The 12,550-nt window shown below is 36.8% G+C and overlaps 1 protein-coding gene across 7 annotated transcripts in view; it reads right to left on the bottom strand.

The window, feature by feature from the left end:
* Window positions 1–12,550, bottom strand: part of LTBP1 (latent transforming growth factor beta binding protein 1) — a 207,865-nt gene that overhangs the window by 35,555 nt on the left and 159,760 nt on the right. For all 7 annotated transcript variants that reach the window (XM_035320455.1, XM_035320458.1, XM_035320457.1 and 4 more), the window contains 2 exons: window positions 10,693–10,815; window positions 6,885–7,010 (listed from right to left, as the gene is read on the bottom strand). In XM_035320455.1, coding sequence (XP_035176346.1) covers window positions 6,885–7,010; window positions 10,693–10,815 — 249 coding nt within the window. The remainder of the gene's footprint in view (window positions 1–6,884; window positions 7,011–10,692; window positions 10,816–12,550) is intronic.

Here is a 12,550-nt window from a genome sequence, read left to right as displayed (position 1 = left end):
GGGTACTAGGATTAGTACCTTCTGCCTTCTGAATTCCTCTGCAGTTTGAAGCAGAGAAGTTATTGCTGTATTTCTTTCCTAGAAACCATTACGACTGTAAAGTAAGGTTGGTATTCACTTTCAATTATATTCTGTGCTGTGCCTCAGGGTAATTATATTTTAAATGGTGAAGAAAGTGACCTACTTTTGATTTACCTGGGTACTAGCTAGGTCATTAATTCTGCACATTAGGGTAGATCTTCATGTGACGGATCTCACCAGCGAAGGCCTTAGGTGCTTACTGAACTAAAGGGCTGATGGGACTGAATCCTGCACTGACACAGAGAGGACACCTTTGAATGGGTGAGCAGCACTGCTGTTTGGTTGGTGTCTTTCTGGAAGGAAAGAGTAGGGCTGAAATGCAGTCCTGCTGTTCACAGCTGTGTCAAAGGTTTAGAAAAGTCAGCAAAGATGCAACTCATTCTTCTTCTCCTGACAGCACTCAGTGTGTAAGGACATTTTCATTTTTTAACCATGTCTGAAGCTCAGTTGAAAGGGAGTTGATTCTCTGTGAACCACGTGGTCACAAATCCCCAAACTATCTGAATTACCATCCACAGATTTCCTAACAGGTTGCCTGTTGCACTTCCCTCCCACTCGTTAAGCATCCAAATTCATCCAAACATGCTTCTCTCTGCCTCAGGCTGACACTTTTTTGGGGGTCTTGAAAAACAGCCTTTCCTATTTGCTGTGGTTGGGGTTGAGACAGGTTTAGAACTGCATATAGACACTCAAGACTAGAAGAGGTTATCCACATAATGTAGCCTGACCACTGAAATAAGTTTACAAAAACAAAAACAAAAACAAACAAACAAAACACCTCCGGCATTTTTTTAACCAAGTAAATTGTGGAAATTTAACATCATAAAGGCATTTACTATCATTTTAAGGCTGTTCAACTGATGGAAAACTCACTTCTCACTGAACTGACCCACTGGTTAAATAACATTCACCTAAAATGAAGAATTAATGCAAAGACTGTATGTACTAAAAATACATTGAAATCTAGGAGACTTTTATGAATATCATTATTTTTTAAAAAGCACTTGTAGATGGAACTTGCAGAATATTTTATTTGGTTTGTTGGTTTTATCAGAAGTTCCAATAATCTTTTTACCTTGATTTATTAAACAAAGAAAAATATTAAAGGAATTAATTTTATAAAGGGTTATTTTTTATTTGGCAAAGAATATAATAGCTACTGTGTTTATTCTGAAGGAACTGTATATAAAAATGTGAGTGCTTTCTGAATAATGAAGTTTTTGAAATCTACCACAAACCCTCCCTAGTAGAATTAATTCAGCAGTAAGAGAAAACAATATATACCTGTATTAAAAACACTATCAAATGTATACTTGTATTAAAAACACTATCAAATGTGAAAGATTAAGTATTCTATTTGATACCCTTTCTTTTTCCAGTCGCCATAATGACAGAATTATAAAAGGATGGATATGGGGTTACTGGGAGAAAGATAAAACTACCACATCAGCAGCTATCATTGTATTTTCCTCATCCCTCACTTTTGCTACTGAGTATTAGACCTGCATGACATTGCAGATTAATTTTTAATCTCTCACAACTATCTGGAGTTTCACATATCTGGGCAAAAAATCTTAATACTGTATCTCTTCTTTTTCAGAGGGCCCAGTTAAGACGTGAATTCAAACTGAGTAAGCAGTGGACTGACAGCCAGGAATTTAAGAAAATAGTCAATAATACAGTGTTTGTATTTTCAGTGGCCAGCTATAGCTTAATAACAGAAGTTCCTGAGCCACAGGACATTTACACTGTTAAAAGCTTAGACAGAAGAGACAACTGGGGATTTTAGAATTACATAAATTACAGTTTTGCTTTTATTTAATAGCTAAATATTAAAGAAAACAAATAAGGGAATGGATCATGGTCTCCAAAAGTAAACTAAGGTCATTGACAGAAAAGCTGCAGAGACAAAATTTGTGATCATAGCAAGTACCCTAATTTAGTATATAATATGCATAGAAGATGGCTTTGTTTTTAAAAAGTACACAGTCTGAATATGACTGGATCTTTCAGTGCTTGGGAAATTACAGAGAAGGTCCAAGCACCAAATATTTTTCCTTGTCTAGACAGCTCACTCAAAGGACTCCTGTTTTACAGCCGGAAAGGGCATTTGTTTCTTTAACCGTGCTGTAAACCATGAACCTTGTAATCGGCAATTCTCATGCTATATAGAGACAAAGCAAGGGGAAAGAACTAAACATGAAACTAACATATCCTGTGTCTATACAGCGAGTAAAGCAACTCTCTAATTATGACCTGCTTTAGAACCCATGACTCGGTGCTGCCTGGTTTAATCAAAACTCCTTTGATCTAATGTCATCAAGATCTAAAGAAAGGCAACATATGTGCACTCAAGCTTACTTCTATTCAGCTCAACACCACGTTCCTGTTTTCTGCCAACATGAACAAGGTGAAGGTATACTTAACTTCAGGCACGATATTTAAAAATTGCTAAAAATTTACATTGCAAAGTGTCTGGAAGAAGAACTATTGCTAGGACAGCTCTGTACAGTGTTTAGGAGAACAGAGCTGTGCTTCTGACACGTAAAAATCACTGTTATGAGAGTATCAGGGCAATGAATATTTGAATAAAGATTTTGGTCATCTAGAGACAATGATTCTGGATGGTCATTCACACATTGATGTGGGTAAGAAAGAAACTCTTGTTTTTCCCTTTGTGTTCTTATTTCTTTACCTGGTGTCCAGATAAGAAGTACCTGTTGGCCTAAAACATTTCTATCAGGAAATATGAGAAAGTGGGTGAAGTTTATTCATTGTTCATTGTGAAACAAGAAGGTAGCTCACAGGGGCATGCTCTGGAGATGCATGCTTGAATCCATGTGTGGCAGAAGCTTCAGCTTTCTTACCTTGGTATTTAACCAGAGATTTTGTGAAACTCAAGTTGTCTACTGCATAAAATTTATTCCATTTAACATGGAATGATACTCAAAAGGAGTCCTAGAGATTTACTTTTCTTAAAATTTCATTGTCTTCCCTGCAAGGGTAAAATTACAATTGTGATGTATGGTTGGTTACAGCAAACATCTACTCTTTGGTGGTAGACGTAAGTTATGCACTATCCAAAGCTCTGCTCTTTGATTCATTTTCAGACTTCCTAGGTGTGCAGACACCTTAAATGATGGACGATATAGCATCTTCAAGTTGAGATTTCCAATTTATTCTTTGATCACTGACTGATCTGTGGATGCTTCATACAAGCATCCAAAGGCTCAGAGGGTTGACAGACACTGAGTGGACAAGGAAAGGTGAAGGGGATATGAGACAGCAAAAGAGGGACAAGGAATAAGCAGAGGTTGCAGAGCACTGATGGGATGAATAAGTTCTTTTGGAGTGCCTCTTGGGGTAGGCAGTGAAGCTAGGGGCTTGCAGCAGACAGGAAAAGTGAGGGAGCAACTGAGAGACAGATGCAACTGAACACAGAGACAGAAGAGGTGCTTGGGGCAGGATATTGACTAAGCATCAGAGAATCTCTAAACTGAGTTTTTGCCAACACAGTTGACTCACAGCCAACTGGGTAAGACCCTGCCTTTACAGGAACCCCTGAGAGCTCAACAGGGAGCTAGGGAGTGCTTCAAGAGCCTCCTGTTCAGAGAGCCTGGCGCAGCCAAATTGCTGAACATGGGGCCAGGCAGCAGTGGAATGTCACTGCCACAACAAAAGTTTGTCTGCACCTTGGAAGAAGACAGTCTCTGCAGCTGTTCAGTTTTCTTTGGCCAATTGCCATAAAAGCTCCGTACCAGAACTGAACCACATGGGGTTCTTAAATGTTTCATGTTGTTGTTGTTTCTGACTTTTCAAAAAAATGATTCAAACCCATACAAAAACAGTCTGGAGATACGGAAAATCTGTTCCCCAGGCACAGAAAGGCGTCTGAATCAAGCAAAATTTCCTCAGGTTCTTTCTCTGATGGTATAAACAGTTATTCTCACTCACTTAGCTAAAATTAAATTCACAGAGAAACTTCGTATAAAGAACAGTAGCTTCTGCGGCTGGGAGCCACATCCTTTCTCAGTACCTGGAATGTCACACATTCCTTTTGTTTTTGATCCTTTCGTTTCATCTCGTCTTTTTGCATGAAGCTGACTCCTGAAACTAACACCAGTACAAATACTAACACTGAAGTCATCAGTGCTCCCTTTAAATGATTTTCTTCAACTATATAATTGTTTTTATTAAAATGACAGAATGAAGAAACTAGTCATGGTCGAAAAGGAGAGCTGCTGCTGCAGAAGACTAGAAGTACCCTTGCTTCGCCAAGCTATTAAAATACTTTTCCAAGTGCTGAATATGAAGTCTGATCTGTATTCCATACTCACCACCAATTACTTGTGAAGCACGGTCAACTGGTTTTGTACTTGTTTTATTCTTCATTTAAAAAGTTCCAAAACTACTCACGATCATAGAAACAGATCTTATGATTTCATCCTTTTCTATTTAGTAAAACTGTGGCTTTTTTATTCTAATGAAGATTAACTTTGTACTGCTTTATCATAAATGATGGTAACCTGTCACTGGAAACTGTGCTACTTATTAACTGTCAGAGATCCAGACAGAGGACTCACTGTTTCTGGTGTATCTCCTAAAATTAGATGCCACTAACATTTATAATTATTACATATATATTTTTAAAGTTGTGTTTCTGTTCAGCTTTGCCTTTTTTAATTTCCGAGAATTTTATTTCACAAGGTTAGAAAGTCTTCTTCTAAATTTGTTTTGGAATAAAGTGTTTGGTTTCTACTAATAGTAGGCTACACTTTTTTTTTTTTTTAAATTATGTTCAACAGTGAGGCAAAACACTTGTTACTACTTTTCTTGCCAAGAAACTGAAGATATTTAACCATGTTCTTTGTAAAGACTGAGTGAAATATGTACGTGCTGCCAAGAGAGTCCATGAACACGCTTTTAGCAATTGGTTACCAAAAAAATTGGGATTGTCCTCATTACTTGGGATCATAAAATGCTGGCTTCTCCACAAATCACTATTCACATTCATTCTCTCTAGTCTACTTGACCAGGCTTTTCTATTACAGTAAGAAAATGTTTCTTACAATTTATACCATGGTCACAATACAAAGTAAATGTTTAGAGATGAATAAGCAACAAAATATCTATAGTATTTTTGAGTTAACGACAATAATTAAAACAAGAAATATTGTGTTTAACATCATACCATATCTAAATATAGAGCACACATTGTCTTATATCAGCATAACAGTAATCCCTTTGCTAATAGTGTATTTCATGTCCTTAGTTATAACATTACTTATCACATAGGAAGTTATACGTCAGGTGAAATACTAATGCTGTTTTTCCTCTGGTAAAAGTAGGGAGAGTAAATGCTACCGAAGTTTCCATACATATGGTCTACTGAAGGAAGAACCTTTCTGCAAGCCCTAAGTGAACTGATGAGAAGAGCTGGCCCATGAAAATCAGTCACATGGGGATTTACTGACTTATAATTTGGAATAGAACAGCTTGCTTACTTCTTGAACACTTGAGATCCACCACCCATAGACTTAACACTGAGCTATCTCTGCCCAGGTCTTCTCCTCTGCACGCACCCTGCTGAACTACTACACCATAACTTTTTCCTCTTCAATATTACTACTTTTCCCACAAGGCTTCTTGCCTTGAAAAGTCCTCTCATCCGTAAGAACAGCCATTCTTCATCCAGTCAGGGGAATTTATGTTTTCTGTCAGCATCACTGACTACATAAAGCCACATATCTTCTTGGTATCATTGACCGCAAGTCTCCTGTTTTAAATTAAGTGCAGGAGAGCAACATCACTAGCAAGCGTGTGCTTTCCATTAGCAACGGGACATTTTCTCATGCTATAACCAAATAAAAACCCTAGGTGGACCTAATTTCTAGGCTTCTTGATGCTTCTCACCAGTGTTATTACTGTAGCAACTTTTACAATCTTACATGAAAAATACCCGTATGAGCATACTTGCATATAAAGCGGAAGCTGACTATCACTGCAAATATCTAATTACTAAGATTTACTCAATTTCTGACATTTCAAAATGTCTGAAGTGCTGTTGTTGTCAGCATTTTACAGTTTCTCACTGGAGTTCTGTTACATGGATGCTTCACCTGGTTGTCAAGGTCTTGACTAGGCAGGTTCTGTTGTCTCACATCCAGCAATAAGAACATTTAGGCAGCTCAGGCTTCCTGCTAATGCACGTAAGACACTTTAAACTAAATGACGGTAAATACGTATGACTGTAAGGACTACCCATCTGAAACCTCTTAGAAGTCCAAATTCCAACTTCACTTTATTTGCATTTTATAAATATTTCTTCTTTCACCTATGCTATATGACAGAAATAATTTTCCATCTCCGAATAGACTTTCATGTTATTACAGGTGTCCACTTGTTTCACATGTATCATTCCCATCTTTGTCATCATTTGCCATAGTTATGTCAGTATTCCTTCTTTTTTACTAACTTCTTTTGCTTACAAAAATATAATCTAATGTTAAGATGGCAAATTTTTTAAAAGTCAAGAGAAGTTATACAGCTTCTAACAAACATTAACTCTACTGTGTCACCCATTTTGTACAGTTCCTGTTATATTTCTCATGACACAAACAGCAACATATCGCACCACGCATTTTAGAGAAAAAAAAAAAAAGGACCTTTAGGTGGCAGATTGATGAGTTAATAGTATTTTTGCAGTATTACACCCAAACTGACTGCTTTTCTTATCCAACTAATAACAGCAAAGCAATGGGAATGTAGGGGAAAGCTCATGCCATTACTACAAGTTGTCTCACCTTCACATGTGCGGCCATCTGCAGATACAGAAAAGCCCTGCTCACATATGCACTGGTAGGAACCATCTGTGTTCAGACACTCCCCGTGAGGTGAACAGAGGTCAGGTCTCTCACATTCATTGATATCTGCAAACAGAGACATTAATAGCCTTGCAAATAATCATTCCCTTAATGTTAAGCCTAAGTTCAATTAGTCTTAAAAGAAGTTTTTATTTCTACCAGCTAGGCAAATCAGGCTCTTTTTCAGGAGTAACCAGATCTTGTGAGATCTTTTTTAAACCCTGTATAGGCATCAGTATGTTCTGATTCATCATACTCCCTCTATATCACTCTCTGCAATGAGGATGAGCAGATGAGAGTGATTTGTGAGATGTCAGGATAAGCTCTACACAAGCCAACATTTCTTCTGCATTAGGGGAATTCTCAGATGGCTCCGTCTCACTGCTTCTTGATTGCTGTATGCTTGTCAACTTTGTGCAGCTGGCTCCATGTGTCTGTGTTACCAGCAGGTCTGGAGTTGCATCTTTTCCAGCAAGTTGATTTTATACAATTTAAAGCCAAATACACATTTTTCTTTTTCTTTCCTTTTTTTTTTTTTTTTTTTTTTTTTTTTTTCTTTTTCTTACGGGGAGTGGTCCCAAAAGCTTGGTATATAAGAGTTCGTAATCATTGTTCTTTTTCTGGAATTTAGAAAGCATTTTTCAAATACTGCTTTTCAAACTTACTTTTGTATCTAAAAACTAAGCCTTTCTTTCTGATTGATGTTTTCTTACCAACAGAATCTGCCATCAGAACTCAAAGATTACATGCATTCATTCTTCAATTTTTTTTGAGGAGATACATTTATAAGAATTGTAAAAAAATAAATAAAATAAAATTAAAATCTAATTGTACCTGTGGTATTTTGCTTTATTGAAACCTTTAAGAAGTTTTCAGTATCACACTGAGATCAAACACAAATTGAGAAAAAAAATATCACTCAAGATGTTTTCATCTATCATAACAGATAGCAGAATTTCTTACTTTTAACTGTCTTTTGCAACTTAGATTCCAGCCATCTTTAGAGCCATACAAAATGCATCAAAGTAGACATTAATTTTGATAGACTAGACGAACTATGATTTTGGCACTATTACTTCAAGTCCCATAATGCCATTATAGAATTTTCTTTAAATACAGACTGATTGTATCTTGTGCATATAAAACTTCTAGGCCAGTGTCCTGAAGACGTGGGGAAGGTAGTATCTGTATAAGGTGCTAAGGGAAAGGTCAGCGTGCTGCATTTCACACAGCACCTACATATATGAAGTCTTGTACGAAATCAAGGCAAATGTAGACTAATAGCATACTCTGTGAAGCTCTTTGAAGGTGTCCAAGACAGGTAAGGTGGGAGATCAGCAAAGACACGTGCAGTACAGTATCTCCTCGACATGCACACTGTTTTCAAAACTAAGCTGTCAGTTTTTTAAAAATTGACAGAAAAATACTGGAAACCATACCAGCTGATTACACAAGGGTAGAATGACATTTAAAATACAGGAAAACAAAATTAATAATGTTAGGGAAATAGAGTTTAATTTGTCTGAAAGAGTACACTACATACTTTATGATATTTTGGACTCTTTTCAGCTTTGCTCCTAACCAAAATACATGTTCATAATTTCTAGCCTAAATTTTACTCCAGATTCAACATGTAGACTCTGCATTTCGATACATTTGCCAGTTTAATTCAAGAGTTCTCTACTTTCAATTATGATTTCTTTTGATGGCAATAATGCTATTGACTAAATCTCCCCTATTTTTCTCTTTACCAAAATATACAGCTTAAAATCATTCAATCCTTCTTCCTCCAGGCCATCACCTTTTTTGGGTTCATCTCTGAACTCTCTTCAACTGATCAGCATTCATTTTGAATTGTGGGCACTCAAATGCCCAAGTAAAACCATGTGCCAAGAGCAGCTGCATAAGTGCAAAACAGAGGTAAAAAAACCTTGCATACTCCTGCTGCATATTATGCTTTTTCTATCTTCCAGACAGTGCATTAGTCTTACTGGCCACAGGGTTGCACTGGAAGCTCATATTTAGCTACCTATCTCTGACCCCTAAATCCTTTTCAATCACTGTGTCCCAGAAGGAAATCCACTATCCTACACATATGACTGAGATTCCTTCTTCAATATGTAACTGGTTATATTAAAATACATATTGTTTGCTCATACCCAGCTTACTGTGCATTCAAAATCACTCTGCATTAGTGGCTTATTATCTTCATCTTTTACCACACCCCTAATCTCTCCACACAAATGCTGTCAAAAACGTTTCTGTGTATTTTTGCAAGAAAAATAGCATGATATTAACGGATTCTGATATATGAATTAACTTCCAGTCATTTACAGATGTCTCTGTTTCACTGTTCTGTAAAGTATTTTGAAGGTACTACTGAAACAAAGAAGTCATCATTTACAATATAAATATGGCTAGTTTTGTCCAGTCCAAAATACAGGACAAGAAAAATATATTCAAGATTTCTATCTCTGACTAATGAAAATTCTACTATTAGACCCTGTAACAGCTCAACAACAGGTAGCTTACACAGTAATAACCCTCTAACCATATTTAGTTCTGTTAGTCATAGATCTCCCTTTATATTATTTCACTGTGTCCAGTACTTTGCTATTCTAATTTGTCTGTATTCATTGTATCAGCTCCCCTTTTCTTCCATTTGTTCTGATATTCATTTGGCTACTTCTCAAGTAGTTTCACTCCCCTTTTACAGAAAATTCCTATTTTTCAACAGTAGTAGTCTTCTTTCTCAAGCGTGGCACTCTTACCTGAAATGATTTCCAATATTCATTCATGTTTTTGTGTTTCCAATACTGTCTACCCCTTAGTTGGCTCCTAAGTGCTTTCAGTTTTGTGATATTCATTCATATAGCCTATATACTTCTCCTTAACATAGTGGAGTGAAGAGAATTAGATGGTAGGAAAGCTGGCACTGATTTATAGCTTGTGGTCAATTCTCCTTTATCCACTAAAGCAAGGTCTAATACAGTGCATCTCTATGCTGAATGCAACATTTTCAGCATTAGAAAGCAGTCACATGTAATAATTAGAAGTTTTGCAAAAAATTTACTGTTGGTTGCATAAGATCAATTGGAATGTAGTCTCTCAGCTAAAGTCCAAACTCCTGGTCCTCCAGTCATTTAGAGCATGAACGTGGTACCGCTTTCCAGCTCTGAGACCATTTCTTGTCTCATAAAAATAGATGGTAAAAAGGGTGTGCTGAGTTATGTGTGGGTGTTGTGCCAACACAGGGAAAGGATTCTTCAGACCCAGAAGTTGGGAAGTACTTTTTCTGGGTTTGGCAGTGTTGACTTAGCCTGAGGTACCACATTCTCTTCCTCCCCATCCTCCACAAAGCACTGCAAAATGTTTTAGAGATGACAGAGGTTTACCTAACATGACTTGAGTGTAGCTATACTGCTCTGTTACAACATCAATTCACAAATACACAAGGTACTGTCAAAATAAATGCTCCAGGATGTGGGAAAATGCTGTCAGTACTGAATCTCCATGATTGCTAATCTAGTTTCTCTTTTAAGTTATGAAGGCTGAAATTTAAGCCTCTTGAAATAATTTCTCAGCTTATAGAGACAATGATATTAAGTGAGAAGAGTGAGAAAGTGCTACCAATCATAAATAAAATGAGTTTCTCCTCATTATCGTGATCTGTGACCTTCACAAGTTATGATTATAAACTTGCATATTTATAAAAATGATCCAGGTATTTTTAATAGCTATTTCATACCTTGACATCCCCTATTGGCTATCTGCTGGAAACCATCTGGACAAGTGCATTTGTAAGACCCATCTGTATTCATGCAGTTTCCTCGAATACAAACATCACTGTCTTGAAGGCATTCATCAATATCTGAAATAAAAATGTAACTGAATAATCAAATGAGGTAAAAAATGAAAAAAATGTTTTAAAGTAATACTTCAATATTAACTTAGCAACTTGAAGCTACAGTGTCCTTTAATAACTGAGGATGTCCTTTTAATTTCTTTCATCATATTATCAAACTTCTTGTATTTCTAGAAAGTTTTAAAATTTGAGTTTGCGGATAATTTCTTCTTCTTAGCAAGCATATTGAATATGTGTCATTTTAATCTCTAATGAAAAATATCGTAACAGACCTTTATATCAATCTCTACTTTACTATAATGGTGACTGTGGCATTAGAGTAGTTTATCAAGAAAAGCCAACTTGCTGTGTTTGCCTTCCAAGACAGACACAAAAAATGCCTAGTGATACAAATTTGTATTTTGAAAGATATATCCCTGAGCCTGAACTGACCTGACTCAGATGTTGTCCAGAGCATGTGCAAGCCCAAGCATAGCTGGTGTGCCACACCAGACAAGACATGCCTATGGTGACTACTCACAAGAGAGGCACGTGGACAGAAGGTTTGCAGCACACAGATCACACACTGTGTGTTCAGCTGTGCTAACGGTTGTTGTCTCAGAGGCAGCTTATGTGATGCAATACAGCTATTTCGCAGGCTTAGCAGCTTCATCACAAAGCTGAATAGCTGCTTTTGCGTAGTGCTGCACCTAAGCCGTAAATCCAGATCAAGAGCCAGGGCACGCAGGGTCCAGCTCTGACACATAGCTGGGAAAGATTCAAGACAGAAACTAGATACAAAGCAATCAAATATTTCAAGAACAGAAAGGATATTGGCATTGTCTTCTCCAAAAGTATTTTCTTTCCATTACCATTCAAAGGCAATGGTAGCCCAACAGAGGTAACAGAGGACAGGTACAAGATTAACTCAGCAAGTGCCTACATTCTAGTGATACTACACAGTTTTGTTTCACTACAACTAAAGATCACAAAGTACTTCATGACTGTGTCTCTGGTTTAAAAGCAAACAGAAAATAAAAGAAAAATCTCAGAAGTTACACTTGCCCCTTTCTCCTCAGTGATCTACCTTGTAATTAATTGAGTCTATTGCTTTGATGGGACAGAGTTTCTCCTGAAAAGTTGACAGGGTTTTTCCACTGCCTTGGAATATTCTGACTTCTTAACCACAGACTTGATATAACTAGAATTGTAACCTTTTCATGCATTTCAGGAATGATAACAATTGTAATTAAAAAAGAGGACATGACCTCATTTCTACACTTAACTCTGGAAAGCCTACACTGTACATCAGAGTGCAAATATCCTTGGGATTTAATCTATTTGATTAAAATAAGAAATAGTGATTGCTTTCTTACATATATGAATGTTATTGCAGATAAAACTGCACTTAACACTGACAAAGTTGTGACCTTTTGATAACCACATTTTATAATAATTTTCAACTGAGAAATAAATTGTGGTTTATTTGAAAAACAGCAATTAATTTTGACTGGGAGCATGAGAAAAAATTAATGACTCCCCTGTGCCGAGTTAATGCCAAGCCTCACAACAAGAAGGCATTTTCTGCCAAATTCAGTCAAAATTCATTATTTTCCATATAGGACAAAAACCTCCCTTTCTCTGATGGAAGTCTTCACAGCTCCTATGGTTACAGCACAAGAATCGCGAGGAAAAGCAGAGACAGTAAGTCATTCTCGAAGTGTTCAGTACTTTTTATCACCCTTCACAGGTGTACATCTAG

This window comes from Oxyura jamaicensis, chromosome 3 (genome assembly GCF_011077185.1).
Source record: "Oxyura jamaicensis isolate SHBP4307 breed ruddy duck chromosome 3, BPBGC_Ojam_1.0, whole genome shotgun sequence".
NCBI classification, from domain to species: domain Eukaryota; kingdom Metazoa; phylum Chordata; class Aves; order Anseriformes; family Anatidae; genus Oxyura; species Oxyura jamaicensis.
The sequence above is the reverse complement of the archived record's forward strand: the minus strand, read 5'-3'. Positions and strand labels throughout refer to the sequence as shown.